The sequence below is a fragment of the Momordica charantia genome, assembly GCF_013281855.1.
Source record: "Momordica charantia cultivar OHB3-1 chromosome 8 unlocalized genomic scaffold, Mcharantia_2.0 BLBB01000008.1, whole genome shotgun sequence".
Lineage (NCBI taxonomy): Eukaryota > Viridiplantae > Streptophyta > Magnoliopsida > Cucurbitales > Cucurbitaceae > Momordica > Momordica charantia.
Genome location: NW_028275166.1, coordinates 3,131,715 through 3,158,066, shown reverse-complemented (window position 1 = coordinate 3,158,066; position 26,352 = coordinate 3,131,715). Strand labels below are relative to the sequence as shown.

General features: G+C 32.2%; 3 protein-coding genes across 3 annotated transcripts; 2 read left to right on the top strand and 1 right to left on the bottom strand.

The window, feature by feature from the left end:
• Positions 1 to 2,491: 2,491 nt before the first annotated feature.
• On the top strand, positions 2,492 to 4,762 carry LOC148209387 (UPF0481 protein At3g47200-like). The gene is made up of 2 exons (XM_088127939.1): positions 2,492 to 2,627; positions 3,350 to 4,762. The coding sequence occupies exon 2, from the start codon at positions 3,355 to 3,357 to the stop codon at positions 4,678 to 4,680; it is 1,326 nt and encodes a 441-aa protein (XP_087984065.1). The 5' UTR covers positions 2,492 to 2,627; positions 3,350 to 3,354; the 3' UTR covers positions 4,681 to 4,762.
• Positions 4,763 to 9,698: 4,936 nt separating this feature from the next.
• Positions 9,699 to 11,358, top strand: LOC111004762 (UPF0481 protein At3g47200-like). Its single transcript, XM_022275940.2, has 2 exons — positions 9,699 to 10,376; positions 10,515 to 11,358. The coding sequence occupies exons 1-2, from the start codon at positions 9,871 to 9,873 to the stop codon at positions 11,212 to 11,214; spliced, it is 1,206 nt and encodes a 401-aa protein (XP_022131632.1). The 5' UTR covers positions 9,699 to 9,870; the 3' UTR covers positions 11,215 to 11,358.
• A 12,452-nt stretch (positions 11,359 to 23,810) lies between these two features.
• Positions 23,811 to 25,480, bottom strand: LOC111004930 (RNA-binding protein involved in heterochromatin assembly dri1). Its single transcript, XM_022276212.2, is given in 5 exon segments — positions 23,811 to 24,131; positions 24,671 to 24,766; positions 24,871 to 25,084; positions 25,087 to 25,243; positions 25,352 to 25,480. Coding segments are annotated over 3 exon segments (465 nt in total). The 5' UTR covers positions 25,352 to 25,480; the 3' UTR covers positions 23,811 to 24,131; positions 24,671 to 24,672.
• Positions 25,481 to 26,352: the final 872 nt, after the last annotated feature.

Genomic DNA, 26,352 nt, shown 5'->3' with positions numbered 1-26,352 from the left:
TATTTTTTTAGAAATAATAAAATTTTCATTTTCATTTTTTAAATTGTAAAAATTGAAAATTTATTTCTTTAATAAACGATTTATATTATTATATCCACTAAATTTATATTTTTTAGAGTATATTTTCTTTAATAAATTTAAATTTATTCGTGAGTTAAAAATGCAAAATAATAATAAATATGTATAATATTATAGTTTTAGTTTTTCCTTTCATTTCAAAATAAATTTAATTTTTAAAAAAAAAAATCTTTCTAAATATTTCAAGTTTTATTATATATTTTTATATTTATATAGATGATTCAATCCTATTCCATTTTGAACAAATTAGTGTTAAATTATGTATATATAAGTTCATAATTTTTAATATTTGTTTACAAAAAATTTTAGTATTAATACTAAACAAACCAATATACGTAATAATTTATTATAGTTTAACTTTCAATATTACTTATTGAACATTAATATTAAATACATCTGTAAGTATATTTGAAAAATATCATTTTTTATCATTAAATTAAGTAAGTTGCAGCCGACATGTGTTTAGTTTAGCAGTTAAGGCACTTAACATTATCCTTCCAGATTGGAAGTTCGATCCTTGACTTGTACTTGCCACAAGCCAAAGTTGATCCTTCCGTCAAATTTCTCCACGTCAATCTTCACTGAACTCATAAAGAATGACATATCTGCTTCACACTCCTAGCGAATCTACAAATAGTGAACAATCCACACTATTCACAGAACCGTGTAAGCTCGTTTCAAGAAATCTTTTCTGATGTGGAAGTTCAGACAATGCTGCAACCAGAGAGCATACTCAGAAATTCTAGAAACTACAAACCTAAATCTCTGATACCACTTGTTGGGAAAAAATCTCCTACTCCTACTCAAGGAATAAGAAATCCACTATGTGAAAAATTATTACAATCACACAGATTTCTCCGCTCAGTTAACTAGAGCTAGTATATCAGCCTTAAAGTATTTCAATTGGAATGATTAAAACTCAAGCCCATGAGCTCCTTTATAGTAGTTGGAAAACATCTCCTCCTTGTACTTTTCTGATGTAGGACAACTTTTAGCACGTGGAGACCATTCTTGTATCTTTCCGATGTGGACAACTTCAATTCCAATATTTTGTCAAAACCCAACAAAAAATAGGGTTGAAGACGAAAAGGAAAAAGTTTTAGCATCCTTTGGGAACCAACCAAGAGAAAAGAGAACAAATTAAAGAGAAAAATATTAATATTCATGGGGTTCTATCTCAAAACCAATTGAGAGTAACTCTTTTTGGCTTATCGTCGGATCTCATTTTTTTAGACCGGATGCTCATTTGAACTTTTGGACTCTGATACCATATTAATATTCATGGAGTTTTGAAATGAAACCCATGAATATTAATAGAAGATTGAGGACGAGCTGGTAAGTTAATTGGTGGGTTGTTGTTAAGCTTCTGGTTCTATTTACAAAATGGAGCAAGGTATCTATCTAAGTGTTTAAGTGAACTTATTTTGCGGAAAAAAAAAAGTATAAGACAATGGATTTTTGTTGTTTTGCCCTTTTAGTCTTGAAAACAAGGAAGGAGAATGAGCTAAATAGAAAAAAAAGAAAAAGACCCTAAAACAATGACAAGAGAGTTTAATAAAACTGTTGAGTTGGGTTTTGATATGCCAATCAGGTAGGGAGTTAAAATTAAAACTATATATATGGGAAGTAACTGTTGGGAGCCATCCACACACGATAGACCCTCCACATTCTACAATAATATGGTAATATCCATTTTGGACATAACTTCTCGTAGCTTTACTTTTTAAAATCACTTAAAAATTTCTCATATCAATAGAAATGTTGTCCCTCGCATATATATCCACGATCTCTTTTCTCTCTAACCAATGTGACACTTATTTGCACTGTTAACTTCAAACTTAGCACGAACCCACCTCACCACTCACCCGTCATATTGTTGCATAAAAAGTGAACTATATGGGCTGTGCTACTCCTTAGTGAAAGTTTGGTCGGTGTTCAATTTTTTAATTAGAAAATAAAGGATGCTGTAACAATCTGATCACTAGTACAAGATAGGTGTGGCTTCCTGAGAGAGAGTAAAAATTATAACTATAAATTATTACCAATTTTAATTTCCTACATTTTTAATTATTTGAATTAAACTAAAATTGAAGTGATATTTGACCTTTCCATATGATATATGATATTGCTTTATTTTGAGCTTAAAAAACAGACATCAAATAAACAAAAGTCTAAAAATTCGAAAACTTATTAGAAAAAATTTAAAGAATAAAATAAAGGTAAATTCACAAAGATTACTGTTGTGATTCCCAATATTGATCGGATAGAAGAAAAATCCATGAAGCAAATTGGATTCGACCATGTATGTATCTAGCTTATTAATTAAGTATTTGGTTGTTTGTCCTTCGATTCCTGGGTGTAAAATATGAACACAATTGCTTGAAAATTTTTACCCTCCCACGTGAATATTGTTGAAAAAAGAAGTAATTTATGTGCTTTTAAATAGCCCCTCTTGCTCCATATCTCCTTCCCACAACTGAACTCACTCTTCATTTCTTCCCTCTTTATCATCTACCTACGACTAGGAGCAACATCTCCTTCCATTGCAGGCAAGTTACTTATTCCTCTTCCATTCTTCTTTTCTTTTTTTTTCTTTCTTTCTTTAATTCATTACGATTCCTTTTGGTCAATCCTCAGAAAAACAATATAACAAGCTTTCCATTCAAAAATATTTCTCTCCCATTTTTAGGTCAAGTTTCCATAATACTACCATTTACTGACAAGTCCAAACGAAGAAGGAATGAGGACAATTGTCTTGTCCCCTTAGTTTGTCTTAAATTAAAAAAACTTGAAGGTTAAAGTTTTTAGCTTTCCCTTTAATTTTCTTCCCAATTTTTTAGAATGGAGGTCAATTGTCCTTCTAATATAATTCATCTTAAATTTTTCATATAAAAATTTAAAATGTTAAAGTTTTCGCTCCCCACACATTTTTAGAATGAGGGGGGCTATTGTCCCTTAAATATAAAAAGTTACATAAAAACTTAACAACGTGGCTAGAGAAAAGGTATTTCAATGGGTTTGTCCCTTTGATCCTTTTTTTTTTTCCTCTGCGGCTACCTTTCTCTTTCTCAACGATTTTTTCATGGAAAAGAAGCATCACTAAAGCACGTTTCTAATTTTAATTTCATCTTCCCCATAGATGTCTCTCCCCTTTAAACTCCAAAATACTCTCTAACATGGTAAACAATATATATACACATTCCCTTCACTTTTGAAGTAATATGCACCTCTTTGTTTAATGAGACCTGAAACATCTGTGTCAAATTTTCAGTTGAAATGGAAGATGATCACATCGAAACGTATGACCTGAACAAAAAAATTGACGAGGTTGAACTTGAACAGCCCCATGTGACAATATCCATGAAAAACATGCTTGAGAAATTGCATCCTATCAGTGAAGAATGCAGCATCTATCGGGTTTCCAAACGATTACACAATATTAATGATATGGCTTATACGCCTCAAGCCATATCCATCGGTCCTTTTCACCATGGTCAAAAGGAGTTTATGGCCATGGAACAACTTAAACTCCGCTTTCTCGATGCTTATCTACGCCGTGTAGGAATGGGAATTGAGGATGCATTTGAAATTGCTCAGGGTTGGGAGACTCGTGCCCGCAAGTGCTATGCAGAACACATAGACATGAAGAGCGACAACTTTGTGAAAATGATGCTTGTGGATGGTGCTTTCTTAGTGGAGTTCATCCGAATGCATTACCAATGGGCCACTATGACTCAACCCAATTTAAATTATACATTATTCCAAGCTATACATGTTGACATATATCGTGACCTTATACTACTTGAGAATCAACTTCCTTTCTTCATTCTTGAATGTCTATTGGACAAATGTTCGAGTTCCACTCCCTTTGTACTTTTTACAAGCACCTTTTGCAGATGGTATACGGGAGCGCGTGAGCTTATTTCTGATAAGCTTCTCACCAAAAAACCAAACCACTTGGTTGATTTTTTAAGCTTTTACTATGCCCTTCCCACAGTGACCGGAAAAAATGACAAGCTCAAGTACAATAAACGCGAGTCTCCCCCAACTGCAACCGAGCTTTGGGAGGCCGGTGTTGAGTTCCAAAAAGCAACCGAAGACAAACGACTCATTATGGACATACGTTTCAAAGATGGTGTTCTGTCAATCCCTCATCTTGAAATTCATGACGCATTTGAAACCTATGTGCGGAATCTGTTGGCCTATGAGCATTATCACATAGGGGATGATGAGAGGTGTCTGATCCAGTATGTTTACTTTTTGGATGAATTAATAAGTACAGAGAGAGACGTAAGTTTACTTGTGAAGGCAGGAATCATCACCAACAATATTGGCGGTAATAATGAAGACGTTTCGAAATTGTTTAACGATCTCTGCAAAGATATTAACATTTCATGTGATTTTTACTACTACGCCGATATCAGCATGGATTTACATAAGTACTGCGAGACATGGTGGCACCGGTCCATGGCTTCGCTGAGACGTGACTATTTCAACACCCCATGGGCTTTTATCTCCTTCCTTGCTGCAACCTTCCTCGTTCTCCTCACTAGCATGCAAGCAATCTACTCTGCTATATCGTATCACAAGTCAAAACCATGAATATGCATGTCCGAGTTGCTACCACTAGCTTTATTTGCTGTATTGTCTTTTCAAATAATATTAATTATCTCATATTCCCTTCCCTACAATTGTTCCTATGTTTATTATGTTCATTGAGTCAGGTTTTTCCACTAGTGACGAAGAAGAAACAACTTTATTTACTATAATTAAAAAAAACAAGTTTTTAATATACATTTTAAAGAAATAAAGGTTAGAAAAAGAAGGTTAATATAATTGGCTAACTGCAACATTCGAACTACCCATCCTAAGAAGATATAATAATTAAGACGTTATTGTTAGATGTGTAACGTGTGCGAATAAAGTCCTACAGTGATAAGTAAGAGAAGTGATCCATGATATAGATAGATGAGGAGAGTTATCTCCCTTTCGACGAGAAACCAAAAAGTTATCTCCCTTGATACGAGAACTTCTCAACAAAACCAAAAGTAAAGTTGTGAGGGTTATGTCCGAAGCGAACAATATCATACCATCGTCCTTAAACATTTGGTATCATAGCCATGGTTAAAAAAAAACAAAAAAAAAAACCCTAGATGTGTGGGAGAGGAATCTTTGAGGGCCAACCAAAAAGCATGCTCAATAGAAGCAGGCTGTGGCTATTTTCAACTATTCCATTGCTTTTCCTCTTCACATCGACAATTTCATTCACGAGTGTCTCAACAATAAGTTGCGGATCATTTGGTTGGAGCATACAGATAAATCTAAAACTTCAACCACACTTGGGAGGATATCATCACTACGAGCTCCACTTGGTCCTCAAAATCCCATCTTTTATAATTACAATATTTCTACCCTTTTCCCTTATTTGAGTGCTTTTCTCTCTAAGCCTTCTTTTATATTACACTCCTTTTGGTAGGTTTCTCACAAACCCACAATAAATGGTACTTTTAAAAAAAAAAAGTTGTAAAAGAAAATAATTCGGTTTTGTTTCATCTTTCTTTTTTATTGTTTAATTTTATTTGTCATACTCAATCTCCTCAGGTAAATTAATACTTCATACATATTTGATGAAAGGCCTCTTAGTGTACTAACTCTAGTTAATATATTATTAGAGAAAATAATATAGTGTGCTCGCTAATCTGGTCTATTTGAGTGGAAAGAAACATTTTTTTCTGACTTCCTAAAATTATGCCTTCAAATTTGGGGATATATTGGTTTTACGTGGTCATCAAAATCAATAATATCAATAATATGATATTTCTATCCTTTCTCTCCATTTGAGTCATTTCCTCTCTATTTTGTATTCGGTATGTTGCTCACCTACCTTCTTGGAATGAAATGGTTCCGATATCTTAAAGAAAAAAAAATTATCACAAAATTTTTAATTTCCTTTCTTCAGACGTATGGTTAGCTATTCTCAAATTTGATGGGATAAAATTAAAAGGAAAAAACTTTGCTCCTTACCCCTTATCCCTTGCCCTCACGTGGCCCTATAAAAACAACACAAGTGTTATTTGTTGTTTTTTTTTAATTTTATTAAATCTCATAATCTCATCAAAATCTCTCCGAATCTCTTTGAATTCTTTTTTTAGAATTGGCTTTTATATAAGCAACAACCAATCTAACTAACTTGGGAAGAGTAATCAAAAATACAAAGGGATTGGCTTTTATATAAGCAACCAATCTAACTAACTTATGAATAGGAGACTAACGGCTATATTTTCTAACAGCTTATCAATACCCCCTCTCAACCAACAAAAATGTCGGTGCAATGGTTTTTGCTCTATCCTTTGATTTATTTGGCTCGAGAGAAAAAATAAGAACGACTACTTCCTCTTGGTCATCTAAATCAAATTTATTTTGTAATTATGACATTTTCCACCGTCTCCTTAAATTGGGGTGCTTTCGTTTAGCCTCTCTTTTTGTTGTATGTTTCTTACCTACCTTTTGAATGAATGGTGATATTTTCTTAAAAAAAATAACAAACAAAACCATATAATTACGGAGATTCTTGAGGTATCATTGTCCTCAACCAACTTTTCCGAAGGGATAAAAGAAAAAGAAGAAAGGGATAAAACAAAGAACCTTAATTTTAATTTATTCTCTTCGTAAATCAAGTAAAGGCTACGGCAGCTAGAGAATTTAAAAGTCGAAAATGGCAAGTAACATATATTTCAAATAAAGCAGAGGAGAAACAAATCTTAAACCTGATTGAACTGCTAAGTTTAGTTAAGTTGATTCTCCGTGTGTTTCTTTGCTTAATTTTGAAGTGTTCTTAAAATTTATCTATTCCATATGTTTCGTCAACTACAAAAAATAGCAAGTAATTGATAGATCTTCTTTCTAAAGAGATATGATTTGGAACTATTATATATCTAAGGGTTCAAATCTAAAATCTCACCCTCATATATATAAAATGTTAAGTATCCCACGTTGATAAAAGAAGGGACCTAACAATGGTTTATAATAGATATGGACTACTCCTCTCTCATAGCCAATTGATTTTGAGATGAAACCCATGAATATTGATATGGTATCAAAGCCCACAAGCTCAAACGAACATTGGGTCCAAAATTTGCACCATGATTTAAGTATTAATTTTAAAGCATGGTAAATAAGGTAAAAAATAACTTTCACTCAAATAAACATGAAAAAATCACTTTAAATTCTCTGCAAAACCCAAAAACATCAACTGTCACTGTAAATTGACTAAAATTACTTTAGAAGTCCCATTGAAAACCTGAAAATTTCATCATATGATCATAAACTTAAATATGAGGCATAATCAAAGATATAATTCCTTGAAAATTTCATAATTCTCAATGACTAAACCACTTTCATAAATATATATGACTCATTCATGATTTCAAGTACTTTGTAACAATTACTACATTAGCAAAAATACTTTATAAAACTCACATAACTATTTGGTGTGAGAAAGTCGGTTCGTAAGCCGTCTCGACTCCGCTTAACTCGAACATTATTATTTTTTTAGTACAACAAATGTTTTTGAATTCATGATTGTTTGGTCGAAAATATATAGATATTTTATAACCAATTGAATTGTGTTCATGTTAACTAAAAACATTAATTTAATACTGGTATAAATAACCCTTTAATCACTAATTATAATAAAATAATATTTAATTTACACCAAATCTTATTTCCTTTTATAACTCTTTTGGTTGACTATAGTTTCAATCTCAATTATGTAGCAAAACATTTTATTGTACTCGTTTCATTTGTGAATGACTTAGGTGTATTTGGGAGTGATTTTGACATATTCAAAATTACTTTTATCATTGTCAAAATCATTTTTCTTTCCATTAATCATGTTTGAAAATTAAAAATTTGATTTTAGAAAAACTTAAAATCACTCCAAATAAATTTAATTAATTTTAAGGTATCACTTGAATGGTGATTTTGGAAAATCAATTATGCTTAAATCTATTTTTTCAAAATCAATAATTCTATCATTGCTCCCAACCATACCATTACTCTTTATGTTAAAAACTGACTGATCTTCCTCCAAAAATATTCCCATTCTCATTCTTTTTTTTTTTTTCAATCTACTTCAAGACTACACTTTACTAAGTCCATCACTTTAACCATTTAATCCTTGTTCAATCAAATTTTCTTCTTCTACAAATAAGATAAAATGTTCACTGTTGGAAGCTAGTCTCAAATCTCCTCTTCTTCCTCTAAAATCTCCATACCAAAGGAAGTAACAGTAACAAAAGTTATTTGAGAAACATGAAGAGACTTCAGATTTAATAATTTTTCTTGAAACGACTTATGGAAGTCGAAATCGACTTACCCAACCTTTCTTTTCTATATTCCTCCCTCACATTTTTTCTACTTCATCTTCTTTCCTCTCTCCTTTTCTTTTGCCTCTCCCCACGATATGGCTTCTTTCAAAAACCACCTTCTTTTATCTTTTTTTCAAAATATTATACGGAAGGTTCTAAATTTCTCCCTTTTGTTTTTCTGGTACAAGTGGGTGGAAAAATTCAAACTTATGACTTTATGGTCATAGACGGGTGCCAAATTACCCAATTTCTCCTCGTCTCTGCCTTTATTTTATTTATTTATTTTATAACTTGTTCAACAACATTAAAAACCTTTTTTAGCTTCTCAAATAATCTATTCTATTTGCATAATTTCTCCTTTCTTTTCCTTCCACTCTAGCTCTTTTTCCTTTTTTTTTTCTCTTTTCTTTTCCAATGGAAGGCCAAGGACGTGTTATACACATTTGTCCTTTAGTTGTTAGGGTAATATATAAACTCCATTCCTCCAATAGCCTCTCACACCATCTTCTTCCCACAACATTCGCTCTTCCTTTTCTTCCGATCCTTCTATCCATTTGCAGGCATGTTACTTGTTCTGATCTTCCCTTTTTTCTTTTTTAATTCATTGTGCTTCATTTTGGTCAATCCTCTCAAAAACAAAATATAATAACCTTTATCCAATAAAAAAAAATAGTAGAACGAGGGACCATTGTGTCCCTAGTTTATCTTTTAAGTTTAAAAATTACAAAAAATTAAAATGTTAAGACTTATAAGCTTTCTCAGCGGTAATTGACATATACCTCCAATCAAGAGGTTGCGAGTTTGAGCTTTCGAGATGCAACCTTTAAGTAGGGGAGATTTGCAAAAAATGAACAAACACTTCGACGCTTAAATCATGTGAGCTACGGTAAGTCGCTCTCAGAGCATAATTCTGTACATTGTTATGAGGTGGAGTGTCCCTTCTATAGGTAGCAGGGGGACAAGGTCGTACAACCGCTCCGACCAGCAGTTGTAGCTATCGGGCCCCTAGGTCAATTGTTGGATCCTAGGTCGGAATCCTTAGGTCGAAGTTTGGTATTTAATCAGGTCGGCCTGCACTGTTGGCTTTGTGTACCATTTTCGGTGGTCTCGAGTTAAGTTGCTGAGTCCATGTGTCCTAGCGTAAATTTCCCTGAAACAACTTTGTTAATATTTTTGAAAAATAAATCATTTTATTCAAAATGAAGTAGCTAACTTAAAAACATACCTACAAAAAGAAGCTATTATGAAAACTTTAGAGTTGAGATAGAAATGGTAGATACATCATAAGTTTGAGTTGGATGACCATGAAGAGAGGCTAGAAAGCTCTACATCCCCAAAGGTGGGACCAGCCAAATGGACATTTATGTTCCTCTTTCCATATATATACATTTATGTTCACTTGTGTCAATGTTTCAGTTCTTGAATGGAAGACAATCACATTGAAACGCATCAACAGAAGAATAACGACGACGCATGTTATGGTATTTCAAATATGGATGAGAATAATGAAGTTGAAGAGACCCAAGGTAATTCAATCCATGTGGTATCCATCGAAAACAGGCTTAAGAAATTGCATCCTATCACTGAAGAATGCAGCATCTATCGGGTTTCCAAACGACTACACAATATTCATGATACGGCCTTTGCGCCTCAAGCCATCTCCATCGGTCCTTTTCACCATGGTCGAGAGGAGTTGATGGCCATGGAACAACTTAAACTCCGCTTTCTCCATGGTTATCTACGCCGCGTAGGAATGGACGTTAAGGCTGCATTTAAAATTGCTCGGGATTGGGAGACACGAGCCCGCAAGTGCTACGCAGAACCCATAGACATGAAGAGCGAGGACTTTGTGACAATGATGCTTGTGGATGGATGTTTCTTAGTGGAGTTCTTCATAATGGGTTATGAATTCAGTGGAAGTCAAACCCAGTTAAGCTATCCATTGTTCAGTGCTATAAGTACTGACTTACTTCACGACTTAATACTGCTTGAGAATCAACTCCCTTATTTTATTCTTGAATGTCTATTCAAACGTAGTGGCCGTTCTTGTATATATTTTACGTGCAGATATCTCGGTGGTTGGTATATAGGAGTGGCTCGGCTTCCTAAGGTGCCCGCGAGAGAAGCAAACCACTTGGTTGATTTATTAAGCTTTTACTACGCCATCCCCACAGTGACAATTAGTGGAAACAACAACGGCCAGAAATGGGAGCGTCCCCCAACTGCAACCCAGCTTAAAGAGGCTGGTGTTAGGTTCCAGAAAGCAATAGACTGGAAACACATTACAGACATAAGCTTCAGAGACGGTGTTTTGAAGATCCCTTGTTTCCAAATTACGACGAGCTTTGAAACCCGTGTGCGAAACCTGTTGGCGTTTGAGCACTATTACCACTTGGGGCGTGATAAGAAGTGTTTACAATATTTTTCATTTCTGGACGATTTGATAAGCACGGAGAAAGACGTAGGTTTACTTGTGAAGGCAGGAATCATCTCTAATAATATCGGCGGTAATCATGAAGACATTGCGAAGTTGTTTAACGATATGGTCAAATATGGCAACATTTCATCCTCGTTTTACTACTACAGCCAAATTAGCCTGGATTTACGTAAGTACTGCGACACACCGTGGCACCGGTGGAAGGCTTCACTAAAACGTGACTATTTCAATAGTCCATGGACTTCTATCTCCTTCCTTGCTGCAACCTTCCTCATTCTCCTCACTGTCGTGCAAACCCTCTACTCTGCTCTACAATATCCCAACAAGTGATTAAACCGTTTTTAGTTAATTTGTTTTGGTTCTACTGAGTTGCTTACCTTCTGTTAAAACTTAAACCCACCCCGGCTTTACCACTTGCTTTATTTGTTGTATTGATTTTTCAAATAATATTATGTCATATTTATCTACCCTATACGTATTTTTCCATTCTTTATTATGGCTCCTTTAGTTGTAACCAAACTTAAATTAATTAGGTTGTGCCACCATAAATACAAATTTGTCATTTGGTTTCCATTTAACTTCCAAGTGTTAATTGGCATATATCTTTAATCAACCCCACATGTGTTTTCTAAGTGTAATTGGCTTATATCTCTAATCAATCTCACATGTGCTATACTAAAAAAAATTTAATTAATTTATATAATGAACAATTTAACCATAATAAAATTAAATAACGTTTTAGAAGGCTAGGTGTATTGTTGGTAAGGTTTGTAATAATTTCTCACTCATGTGAAAGTGCTCTCATCATATGAATAAAGCTTACCATTTTTAGAATTTTCGATTTTTCTGATGTTTTTTTTCATGCGACTCATAACAAGTCGTCGGGCAAAGGTTCGCAATTGTGTAACTTTAAAGCTATGTGCTCGTTTACGTGTCAAAGTGTCAGGATAACTTCAAAGCTTTTAGAAATTTGGGCTCACAGTACGTCAAATTGCTAAACTTCTCCCAAATTTTTTTTAAAGCGTTGGGATAGTGGTTCTAATTCTCCCAACGCCTTTTAAAAAACCGTCGGGAGAAGTAGACCCCCTACCAGCATTTTTTAAATTGCATTGAGAGAAATAGGTACCTTTCGATGATTTTTATTTCATGTGGGAAAAGAGTTTTGCCTCACGAATTTTTGTACGTCGGGAAAGAAAGGTCAAGAAAGCCACAAATTCTTGTTTTGGTAGATGCAATAATGGAAGGAAAAATCTAGCTCCTCACGGCTCAAGACAAATCACCATTAAATATTTAACAACTATGTCAGAGAAATGCAAAAATAGAAAACTTTTTAAACAAAAATAATGAACTGTCAATTTTTTAACGGTGGTCAAGCAGAATATCTCTACAATGGAAATAATGGTCCGGGTGTGTTGGGGTAAGTAGCGGCGGATCTACAAATTTTGTTCCAGGCTCGTTTCCTAACCATTATATTCAAAATAACTTTAAATTCATTGTAAAGTAGAGTTAAAAGAAAAAATTGTAATTGAGCTTCTAGACTCTAAAAATTTCAAATTAAAAATTATATAGAATAAAAATAATAAAATTTTGTTATTTATAGTAAAGAAAAAAGATATAAGTATAATAATTAAATAAAAATATTATCTATCCATAATGATATAATGTACATCTTTTTTTCTTTTTTTTTTTAAATTGACATATTTATATATTTATGTAAAGAAAACTTTCTTTTCATATATTTTTTAAGTGAATAAATAAATAAATATATATATATATATAGTAATTTTTTTTTCTTTATAAAAATTGATATTAGAATATATATTTATAAAACAATTTTAATTTTATTAAAAAATTATACAAAACATTTGAAGTTTTATTATATTTTTCTATATATTTGTATTGATAATTTAATCATATTTTATTTTTAACAAATAAATATCAAATTAAGTATATATAAAATCATAGCTGTTTTATTATATTTTTCTATATTTGTAGGGATAATTTAATCTTTTTTTTTTTTTATAACAAATCATATTTTATTTTGAACAAACTAATATCAAATGAAGTATAAATAAATCATAACAGTTAGTATTTGTTTTACAAGAATTTTTAGTATTTAAATTAAACAAGCTAATACCATAACTAATGATTTATTATAGTTCAAATTTTTATTATTACTTAAATGTTATAAAAAAAATACTTACATCCAACCTTTATATCAAGGAAGAAATCATTTTCTACACCTAGATAAGTTGTATCAATTTTTATCGAGAACTTTTAATTTTCTACAAATTGAACCATAAACTTAGATAAATGTTGCAATTGGTACCTTTTGTTCCATTTCTACTAATTTATCCATTAATTTAAACAAATAAAATAATGTAAAAAACTAATTAATAAATGCTCAATAATTTAACAAAATCAAAATTTTCTCAAATTAAATTTTGAAGGCAAAAAATCGATTTTGTAAAACTTACAAAATTTTAAAAAAAAAATTGTTTTTTTTTTTATGAATCCCTATCAATTTCATGTCCAAGATATACGTTTTATAATTTATTTGACACATGTGATAATACTTTTTTCAACAAATTCGCTAATTATCAAAATCTACCCGAGGGTAAATTGTAACACATTTTAAATTTTAATGTGAATATTGCACACCTATCAAGTTTATGGTGCAATTTAAAGAAATTAAAAATTTATGGAAATAAATTAGTGCACCGTCGCCAAGTTCGGAGTTAAAATTAATCTTTTTCTTTATATCCATTTTTGCCCAAAACATCAAATTCTTTTTAAATTTCTAGACAAAAAAAAAAAAAGAATTAGCTTGTCTAAATTTAGGACCAATTAAAAGCCTATATCAAACGTGTTTTTCTTTCTTGAATACATAGAGTGGGAGATTCGAAGTCATAATCTTTTTATCAAGGACGGGTATCAATTACCACGGTGCTAAGTTTATGTTAAAAACGAGCTATAAACTCATATCAAACAACAACCTATTCAAACGTGTTTGTATTCTTTCCTTCTTACTTTCTTTCATTATTTTCTTTTGTTTTGTTTTTTTCTTTATTTTTGTTGGCTTTTCCAATAATAACCGTTAAAAACAAGCCATAGACTTATGTGCGTGTGATTATGAAGTGTCTAATATTAATGACAATAAAATTTTAAAAAGTTTGCATTTAAAGACGTTGTTCAATCATATTTTATATTTTTAGACTTTCAACAATTAATTCAATGAATAACAACAAGAAGTTCCTTTTCCTTTTCCAATAATGATATCTCAGCCATGTATCTTTTCTTATCTTGGTCGTAAGTGTGAAGAATCAACAATTTTGGACATAATTATGCAAATAATCGTCAGAAATAAACCCATGTCGATTGGGAAGCCAAAAGAAGGGAAAGGCTTTTGGTAAAGAACCTAATCTTAATTTATTCTTTTCGTAAATCAAGAAAAGGCTACGGCAGGGAGAGAATTTAAAATTCGAAAATGGCAAGTAACATATAGTTCAATAAAGCAGGAGAGAGACAAATCTTAAACCTGATATATTAGGTGACTATCATAGGTTTTAACTCAATCCCTCCTAATTAAGTTTAATCCTCCGAGCCAATAAATCAACCATGTTAAAACCTTTTCTTTTTATGTTCTCAAATAATCTAATCTATTTGCATAATTCTCCAATTCTTTTCTCTCTTTTCTTTTTTTTTTTCCTTCAATTTGAAGGACAAGGACGTGTTACACATTTGCCCTTTAATTCTGGTGTAATATATAAACTCTATTCCTCCAATCAATAGCCTCTCATACGCACACACCATCTTCTTCCCACAACTGACTCTTCCTTTCATCCCCTAACAGCATTATCTCCGATCCTTCCATCAATTTGCAGGCAAGTTAATAACTTATTCTGATCTTTTTTTTCCGTTTTCTAATTCATTGACATATTAACAAGCTTCGTCCAATAAAAAAGTATTTCCTCTCACGTGTGTTACCTCAAGTTTGCCTACAAACTTTTGACTTCATTGACCATTTAATAGGTCTAAATAGTATTACAACGGTAGGGTCTTGTATTCATTCTTTATTTATTATACAATTCTATTTGTTGGATCGATTAAATTTATTCAAACTCATAAAAAAAAATATACATATTATTTTAGAGACAATAATGAAGAAAGATTAGTTATTTAAATTAGTTCATTCGAGTTCCTTTTTAAAAAGCACAACCAATGAATCGTCCCTCTATATACACATTCTGTTCACTTTTGAAATATGCATCTCTTTGTTTAAGGAGATTTGAAACATATGTGTTAACAGTGGAAGCCCAAGATGATTCCCTATGCTGGAGCCAAGATGATTCCCTATTCTGGAGGTAACTCATCAACTTAACATTTCGATTCATTGATCGTTTTTAATATGTTTAAGAAGTTAGATATATAATATAAATTCACTTAACTCATCAACTTAGATTTATCTATATAATTATTAAATTCACACTAAGCGTAGTTATAAAGTATCACATGTTATGAAACTCATAAAAATATACATATTATTTTAGACACAAAAATAAAGAAAGATTAGTTATTTAATTAGTTAATTGGAGTTCCTCAGCACAAGCACAGCCATTAACTGTTAAGGATCCCACATTATTAAGATAAGGGACCTAACAAAAGTTTATAACATAGTGTGGTCACTCCTTTCATCACCAATTGATTTTGAGATAGAATCTCATGAATATTGATATGAATCGTCTCATCCCTCTATATACACATTTTGTCCACTTTACACTATATCGAATGCCAAGTTAATTCTCCATCTGACGCCTGGAGGTAACTCATCAACTTACCCTTTCGGTTTATTGGTCTAATTAAATTCACTCTAACCCATAAACTTAAGTTTATCTAGTATAAATGATTACATTCACTTTGAGTGTAGTTATAAGTATCTCATGTTAATCTGAAACATTATGTGTTAATGTTTCAGTTTGAAATGGAAAGTAGATCGCATTACCTACGTGGTACTTGGAGATATTCCCGAGGCCCAGAGGTGTACGGCGTACGTAAAGAACCATGTGGAAATATCCATCAGTGAAGAATGCAGCCATCTACCGGATTTCCAAACTATTACACAACATTAATGATAAGGGGTATACGCCTCAAGCAATTTCCATCGGTCCTTTTCACCATGGTCGACAAGAGTTGATGGCCATGGAACGACTTAAAAAAACTCACCTTCTCGATTGTTATCTAAGCCAGGTAGGAATGGAATTTGATGCTGCATTTGAAATTGCTCGAGGTTGGAGGGGCCCGAGCCCGGCAGTGCTATGAAGAACCCATAAACATGAACAGCGCTGACTTTGTCAAAATGTTGCTTGTGGATGCTGATTTGCTTAGTGATGATAGTGGATGTCGTCGAATCACCGGAACTGGGCATTATCAAAGCCATACGTATTGACCATATCGTGACCTTATACTCAAAGTTCTTGGTTTCTTAATCTGTTATGTTTTTGTATTATTCCTTGCTCTTTGGGAGGATATTGGCAATAACGAGGGGTCCATCTCCCGTTAGAGGGAATGCAACTCTTTCAAAGTCCCAAGGGGGCTCGGCATTGCAAAACAAATCGGTTCTAAAAACAAGGTGTTGCTTATAAAATAGTTGTGGCGTTTCTTCAATGAAAAAAGTAGTCTTATGCAACCCAATCTGTTCTTGGGTATCAATCCAAATCGGTGTGTCTTATGTGGGAGACCACATATTTTTTCACTGCTCACATTTCTATTCATATTTTCCATATTTTCCAGACTCAAACTTCTCTCCCTAGATGTGTTTATCCCTTTATTTTATAGAATCTATCTATGCCTCTAAAGAGGAAATGTGACATTCTTTGGAGTATCCGCTTTGACATAGCCTTCACGGTTTTGCTTTTGGTTCCACCCAAAATGTCCTCTCTTATAAACCATAATCATTTCCTTCCCTAGTCAATGTGGACTTTATTTGCAATTACCTTACAAACCAAAAAAAACACACCGATTTGGAAAGCTCATCGATTACTATTGATACTTAGGTTTGATCCCCCAAATCAAATCTATTTTACAATTATAATATAGCTATCATTTCTCTCCACTAGATTCCCTTTTATCTAGATATTCCTTTTTTTTGTAGGCAGGTGCCTTAGAAAATCAATACTTCATTGTCTAAAATACTCATATGACAAAAGGCCCCATCTAAGTGGGCTAACTTTGTAGGTCCACGTCCAAGCGTCCGTTGTACAAGTTTAGAACCGACAAAATTCAGCAGCCCACTTATTGATCATATTATAAAGGATATATAAGTAAGTTTCAAATATTAATCTTCAATTTTTATATAAACTGCAATTTCCAACTTTAAAATATTTATTTTTAACATGTTATTAGATCCTATGTTAGTTAAGTCTTCAAATTATTCTAAAATAATTTTAAATATTGAAAAAAAAAGTTCAGGGTCATATTCTCTCTCTCTTCCTTTCGTTAAAAATTTTATATAATAAAAACTCTAGTATTTATCTATAATTAATTAGGACAAAGGACGCAATGTTACATCAAGTGGTTTTAAAAGATTTTAGATAATCGTTGTATTGAAAGAAATATTATTAGATAATTGAAAACAAAAGTATGAGTTGTAATGTGTGTTACAGTGATTTATTGTGTAAGAGTAAACCATTTGTATTATTTTAATTACCTTTTCTTAATGTTTAGATAATAATTTTCGTGAATTTGAGTATAGTTCTACTGGTTAAGATACCTATTTTCGATTTAAAGATTGTGGGTTCAAATCTCTAATACAAAAAAAATTTTAATGCGTCTAGTATCTTATCTATTATGATTTTTATTCTGAAAATGACGTACACATATATTTTGTGAGAGAGAAAGTTTTAGCTATCCAACTAGCATTCTCCATTTCCATAACTTTTCTTTAATTTAAAAAATTCCCTTGAAAGTCATAACCCATTTGCAATCAAGTAAAAAGATACAGTTAATTTTTTTACTTTTTGTTAAATATTTTCCCATAGGCTATGTATATGTACAAATCTCTTGATATTATACCTTCATCGATCTCTTTATTTCTTTTTTATTATTATATGTTTTAGATGATATATATATAGATAATTAAGCATATAGTAATAATTAACCTATAAGCATATATATAGATTTAGTAGTCATCTAACATAGTATAACTTATAAGCTTATAGTTTAGTAGTGATCTAATATGGTACTGAACTAGTTAGAAGATCTCGTATTCAAACATTTGCATGATCATTTTCTTTTCAATTAAATAATAATAGTTTACGTGTTGTGTGCATGCTTCATGAACTAAATTAATATTTTTGAACCAACATGAGGAAAAATGTTCAGAAAATAAAAACAGTAATAAATATATATATCAAAACTATCAATTTGGAAAAAAAAAAAAGACTTGGTTTTTTCTTCTTTTTGGGTATTTTCATTGAAAGAAAATTTTAGGGTGTGTTTGGGAGTGATTTTTTTTTTTTATAACCCGAAATCGATGTCATGTGGCTTTGCCAATTGGAACCCTATAATTGAGAGGTGTCGACAGCCATCCAACACTTTAACCTATGTTGCGAGACTCGTTCCTGAAATGGGAGGAAGCCCCGACTGTGCACCCTGCAGGGCTCGAACCGGAGAGGGGTATCCCCATTCGGCCACAATTAAGCTCACTACACCACCACCTGCCAGTGGTTTTTGCGGGTGATTTTAGGAGATTTTGTCATGGCCAAAATCACTTTTGTGATTGTCAAAAATCACTTGCCTTTCTATTGATCATGTTTTCAAATTAAAAAATTGATTGTATAAATTTAAAATCACTTTAAATTATTGTTAAGCTATAATTGATATAGTGATTTTAGAAAATCAATTATACTTAAATCTTTTTTTTTCATAACCACTCATATTCTACATCAACTCTCAAACACACCATTAGTACCATTAGTGATGATTTAATATAAAAAAGAAAAAAGAAAAGTAGATCTTATTAACACATTTCTATCCAATAAAAACACGGCACATCAAAAAAGTAAGTGTGAGAGTTCCTAATTTTTTCAATTACATGAGAAATGAAAGATATGGGAGCAGCCAATTAACTTGGTCTGCAATAAATTAAAGTATTCACTGTTGGGTAAATATACGTTGTATATATGAATTGTGTAATACTGACAAACAGATTACAACGTAACTGACTACAAACGATATAAATTTGAACAACTTGATGAACACCAAAACTTGATAAAAAAAATAGTCGAGGCACGCTTCAATAGCGCTGACCTGAAGACAATTATTCGCTCTGCACAAGTTGCTAGCAGACTACAGCGATCGTCTCAGCAGGATACAACGACTAACTCCGATAGAACTGCAACCTCGAACTACTCGGATCTGGCAGAACTCTTAGATACTTGCTCTCAACATAAACAAGAAGAGCAACTCAAAAGAAGAGAGAATTCTTGTGGGAGGAGGAGAGAATACCAATTGTGGTATGCTTAGATATGTCAAAATGAAGAAAATCACAACTATATATAGTTGTTTAAACATGAAACTTCTCACACAAGAATTAAGTTCAACTTTAACAACATGAAGAAAAACTTCTCATTTGAAGTATAACTTCAAGTTTAACAACATGTAACTTTAACAAAATAAAGTTACATAACACAAAATTGAAACAAAAACAACTTCATGAAATAAATAATGAAATTGTTACAAATGTAAAATAAGTTTCAAATTCTTAATATACAAATTTAATATCCGGATGTTAAATTTGTATACTCAACGGTTTTCTCAATATCTTCAAGTTTCACTTTCTTTCACTATTAAAAATCCAACGCTCACTTTCCTTTCCTTTGCTTCAAAAATTAAAAGAATCTTGGCGATGCATGAATTTTTAATTTGACCTCTACAAAGATACATTTTCATAATGTGGTTTGGTGTATCGATAAAGAAAAGGAAAGGGCGATTGGAGAAAGAAAACAAAACACTTTAGTAAAAAGCTCTACAAATGCCTCTCGTATATTCAATTATATTCATATAGAGAGAAAAAAGGAAAGGTTTAAAGAGGAGAGAACTTTAAAAAGTTGAACCCATTTTGATTTTCAATCGGATAACAAAGTTGTTCTTATTTTTCTTTTCTTCTTTTGAAACCATTGACCATTACAGTTACCATCAAATTTTCATAACCAAAATCTTAAGTTTGTGGGCTCGGAAATTAATAATAATATATGATAGCGTTATTTGAGAGGAACGGAACTCTTGGTTTTAAATGCCGTTCAAATGTGAGCGTAGTATCACATCAACTAAGAATGAGAACATTTGTAATATATAAGTAATGACAACATCTCTATGGGTATGAGATGTTTTTAAGTTAAAACTAAAGTAAAATGTTCAAAAGAAATGATATAATAACTACTTGTGGAAATATAGAGATGCGTCTCAGTCCCTTTTAGTACAATAAATGTCAGGTTTTGGGAATTTGATCCTTAGACTTCAAAGAATTAATATTAATAGACGTATTTTCTTGAATAGAAAAATTAAAATTTATTTAAGGATCTGTTAAACATATTCTTAGTAATATCCATAAAATTTATCTATGCAGATTTTGATAGTTTTTGTTATGGGCCTACTTGCATCATTTAAGCACATGATTAAAGAGCTTCTCTTCCTTTGTTCTTTAACGAGCTCTTCTTTACCTTGTCTTGGCTTTGTTAGATTGAACAGATAAGATTTTCGCAACAAAGGAAAAGAAAACACTTCAAAAAGTTTCAAGGGCCGGCGCACACTTCATTTTCGAGATTGAATAGTGTTACCTAATTATATTCGAAGTCAACAAATGTTGAACACGACATTTTATAATAATATTTCATTAACAACATTATACTATAATTTTGTCAAAGCGAATATTAGCTCAGCAGTAATCGACATATATCTTCGACCAAAAGTTATGAGTTTGTATCTCCGCCCCAACATGTTTTACTAAAAAAGAACTTACCCTAATCATTAATGGGCATTGTTCATTGTTGCATGTACATCGAGCACCAGGTTAACAATTTGTTGCCTGACACTAGAAGAATTTCGACTTTTGGAGACGAACAAAATCGGTAGTTTAAGTGACTGGTTATATGGTAAATTTAGAGTTTCATTGAATATCTTTAACAATGAACACTATTAACTACGTATTTGGAATTTAAGGGACTTTATTGAAGGAAACAATAGAGAGTAGAAGTTCTTCCTAATATAATTAACTAACCATCTTAAAGATGAGACATAATTTGAATGTGTTATACAAAAATCTCTAATATATGCTACTATCATAAAATCTTCATCTTTATAGTAGGAACACTTAATTGCAAATGTTATTGTAGAAAACAAAATGCAAAATTCCTAACCTACCCTCCATGAAAGGACTGAACTTTTTGTTAATATGGGATTAATAAACATGTAGTAGCTTTTTCATTTCTCTAGTGAAAAAAGACAAGAAAAATAATGGCTACTGAAAATGGAAAATGGGAGAAAAAAGAAAACTCCATAAGAGCAAAAAACTAGAAGTAGTTGGCATATGGCATGATTGAAAGTGGGGATGGGGAGAGGAGTACGTACTTCACTAACACCAACAAAATTATTAAAGGCCAAAGCCAAGGAGCATATGGCATGAAGTAACATAAAGCTCAGTGTTAAAGTGAAACCAAAGAATCTTGCTAAAAGCTATATAATGGAGTGTAGTAGGCAGACACTAATGAATGTTTGTGCTCACTACTTTTGACCAATTTCACGATCTCTTCTTGCACTTCAAAAACATTCCCAAGAGAGGTCAAAATGAGGGGGTTGCCTATTTTTTTTTCTCTTTTTTATATATGCCTTCAAAAGTTATGGAATCCTATGTCAATTAATTCTTTTTCCTTTCAAATTATTTAAAGGAAAAATATATAATTAGTATGTGAGTTTGAGGTTGGATTAGATTCTCTTTTGTGATTGGTTTTTCTTTAATTGGCCTTTGTAAACCCCATCCGCTAATCCAAATAAAGCCAATGGTTTCGCTGTAATCATCTAATATAATTAAGCTAAGTACACAAGTGGGTCGACAAGAGAGGTAGTTGGTGAGATGAATCGAAAATTTGATACAAAAATAAATAATTGGTGAAATATTTGTTAGGAAAATGGAGCTGCTGGCACTGCAATGCTACTTGTAGCGCCTAGGCGCTGTCGCAAGTCCAAAGAAATAGAAAAGATAGCATCGCGCTGCTACAATGGGATTCTAAAATAAAATAAAAATTCTTCCGTTAGGTTTTTTTAGAAGCGGAATTAATAAGAGGGAATGACGGCTGGTGATAAACCAAGAGAAGAGAGAAAAAAGAGGTTATAGAGCTTGACGGTAGCCCGTTCTTGTGGGTTCAATGAGGATTTCCGTATAAATTCTAGTTAGGGCATAATCTATTGTCATGGTATTTAGAAGTTAGATAACCATTTGTCATGGTATCTTAAAGAGCAGTTTAGGGAGAGATTCATTGATATCGTGATGTATAGAACCTATTGTTACTCCTGATCTGCTTTATATTGTAGAAGGAAAATTAGCTAGATGCCGTTGGGATATACCTCTTTTATATTTCAGAATATTTTTTCCCACCAATACTAACCCCAACTATTATTATATCAAACAGGAGAAAATATTATTATTGTGTATAGAATTTGAATTAATTAATTGGAAAAGTTAAATGTGTGTTAGACTATGATAAACTTTAAAAAATGGTTGGTTATGAATATAACCCAAATTTAGAAGTACAATTCAAACCATAGTAGGTAATTAATAAAGGGGAATGAAGCCAAACACAAAGTAGTGCACCTTATATTTATTTTGGATGTATTTTCTAATTTTGTCACGCAAAAAGGGAACTTCAATAAAAGTGGGAGATGGAGTTTGGACCACATTAGACTTGTTATTGTTCCATATATTTTACTTTCATCTTCATTCTAAAATCATAATGTCTCACTTTATCTTTTCTTCTTTTCCTTCAATTTTCTTCTATCTTTTCAAATCCGCTTCTTGACTCTTAAATCTTATATTTTTAGTATAAAAATCAAATGTTAATTTAATCTACTCGTTGTATTCAAAACGAACATAGTTCAACGATAATTAGCATATATCTCCAACTAAGAGGTTGTGAGTTCGATCTCCCACCCCAACATGTTGTCTCAAAAAATTAATCTACTCATTTAAATAAAGAAAATTGTTGCCAACCATATATGCGCTCAACAATAATTGGCACTTATATCTCTATTGAGATCAAAGGTTAAAAATGATCTTCCTTTGATCAAATATGTTTTGGAGTGTGCCTAAACTTTTGTCACACCGCTTAAAAACTACTTCTTAGATAAATAAAATGTTTGTGTTTGGCTTCTAGTTTTAAAATACTTCTAAAACCCAAAAATTATATTCTTATTAAATAGGCAATAATTGACATTAAGTTTTTTCATGGTTTAATTTACTACTTTTGACTTAAAATTTTATCTTTAATCTCTTATATATACTCTCCATAGTTCTTATCTACACATTCATACAAGCTTGGCTCTCGTAATCTTTATCTTTGCAGTACACTCTCTCACGCACTTTATTTTACTAGTCATTCTATACAAAGAATTTCTCCTACTAATCTCTCTCGACATACTTTCTTCGTTTTTGTAATTTTCGTTGTCTTTATTTATTAATTTCTCAATTTAAAATATATATATTTTTAAGTACTTCTAATTAGATAAAAAAAAAATACTTTTGAAATATAGAACCAACAATAAAAGTGATTTATTATTAACTACTTTTTGTTAAAGTATATTTAGTAAAAGCACTGCTTTACAAAACACTCCTCGCAGAAGCACACTTTAAATTATTTTGAGGCAAACACATAGTATAAAGTGAAAGTTACCAATTAATTATAAATATTAAAGGATGGATACTAATATAAATTAGAAAATTGGATACAAGAGGGGGCCTCATGAAAATGCTACTGCCAAGTCTTTCTGCATGCATGCAGAAATAATGCCATACTTCTCCCAAAGTAAAGCTCCCCCGTCAAAAAGGAGACACTTAAATTACTTTTAAAAACTGAAAAATAAAGAGAGGTACAAAAACAAAACGACGACGTTCAGATATCATGGGAATTGGGAATTGGGAATTTGGAAACTCTCTTCCTCTTCTTTCTAGCTAGAATTTATTCCTTCCATCACGCCACCTGGAAAATGCAAAATATTCCCAAATAATTCTATTAGACATTATTTACTCAAAAATAAATAGATACATCATAGACATTATAATTCAATAACTCATGAAATCCCGCTTATTAGGTATTTTACTCTCCTTTTAATTTTTTTTTCACAAAAATAAAATGATTATAAAATGAGTTTGTGTTAATTTAACCGATCAATTTAAAAATATGGTAACTTTTCTGTTTATGGAAATTAATGAGTGTTTGGTATTGTTTTCCTTTTTTTATTTCTAGTTTTAAATATAAATTTTCTCAACCCCGTTAAGAAATTTCACAAAACTATATTCATATTTTCAAACCAACGAAATTTAATAGTTAAGTTTTATAAAATTTAATTCTTTTTAATATAAAATTGCAGAGAACAATTATTAGAAACCAAAATGGATTACCCAACATAATTTTATTTCTTTTTAATTAAAAATAAAAAAATTATCAAACAAGTTCTGATCTTTATTTTTGGAAAAAAAAAATAAGAAACAAAAAAAAAGTGGCATAATTAATATTACCTCTACGAGTATGGTGAGTTGCCGTTGGAATCCCTCGGGGCATTGCATCTGAAGCATTCCCTTCGGCTGGCAAAGTTATGCTCGTTGCAATCCGATCTGTCGTTTCATTTATATAAAAATAACGACGACTCGTCGAACAAAATATATTAGAATAAAAAATAGGAAAAAGAAAAGAAAAAAAAAAGAATTGGAAATCCTACCTGGCACAGATCCAATCGCCAGATTTCCATCCAGGGCGGTTAGAGGCACCGCCGAAGTTAAAGCCTCTCATTCGCGGAATATCGCCGTCGTACGCACCGGCGGAGGCGTCGTCCTTACACGCGCCGCACTTGAAGCAGATGGAGCGGCTGGCGAAGTTATGAGCGCCGCAGTTTCCGATGGCGCAGTACCAATCCCCGGGACGGACGTCGGGCCGGTGGTGAAACCGAACGACGAAGAGCCGACTCTTGCGGCACCGCCGTAGCCTCCGCCGCCGAAGTCGGCCCTCGGCTCGCCGCAGCGATGGCACGAGTCCCTCCGTTGAAAGTTGAGGTGGTTGCAAGACCTGCAATTCCAATCCCCTGGCCTGCTCATCTTCTGGCGGCGGCCGTATGAAAATAATAATGCAAATTTTTTAGTCCCAATTTCGAAGTTTAGGGTTTAATATTGGAAAAGTGGAATTTAAGTAACGGAAAAGCTTACCTTGTGCGTGAAGAAGTTGAAGTGGAAATGGAAGTGGTGGTTTTTTAATGGCCTGGCCGGTCACGTCTCTCTGGTGAAGGAGCCGGTGGGGGTGGCTTTTATATCGGTGAACTGAGTTTTTTTTTTTTTTCCTTTTCTTTTCTTTTTGGTCTCGACGATCGAGAAGAATAAAACGAGGTTTTTGCTAGCATTTAGTCGGGGTGGTTTTAGGTTTTCTTTTTTTATTTTTCCTAAAAAATATATTCTTAATTTAAAGTTTAGTGGAGAGGAATTCGAACTCACAATCTCATGGGTTGAAAATATGTCAATGAATAAGGATTCGAACCTTTAACATTTGGTCAAAGATATATACTATAACTAATTGAGCTATATCCAAACTAGCATTAAATGATTCAGTTCAGTCTTTGTAGTTATTTGAACTTACTTTTCATTTCATCTGTTAAGGCACATGTATCTAACAATAAGGGTGAAAGTTGGAATCCCCATCTCCACATATTGTCTTCTTGCAGTTTAGATAAATTTCACATTGACACATTTTTTGGTAGATAGATATTGTTTTCTATAGGGTAATTATTTCAATCGACTATATTAAGATCTAGCGTTTGAATAATTAATCAAAGAAAATAGGTGGATTTTTCGTGTGGATAAAATATAGTTTAAGAATGATTCGTAAGGTGTAACCAAATCGTAGGACCCAATTGAGACTTTTAAAATTATAATAACTAACTTGAAACTAAATTCAAATCATCCGAATTAAATTAAAGCGTCTAAAATTATAAAGACTATAAGAACCAAATTGAAATTAGACGTGGAAACTATGGTAGGAAATTTATAATTTTAAATACTTTTTTTCCCTTGATGCTACCATGTATGGAATCACATAAAGCTAAATTTGAATAATCTTTCGAGAGAGAGAGAGTAATTGAAATTCGATAAAGCTAACCACACACAGGCAAAAACCATCCCTTTTTTTTCTCTCTTTACAATTCCCATAGCCATTT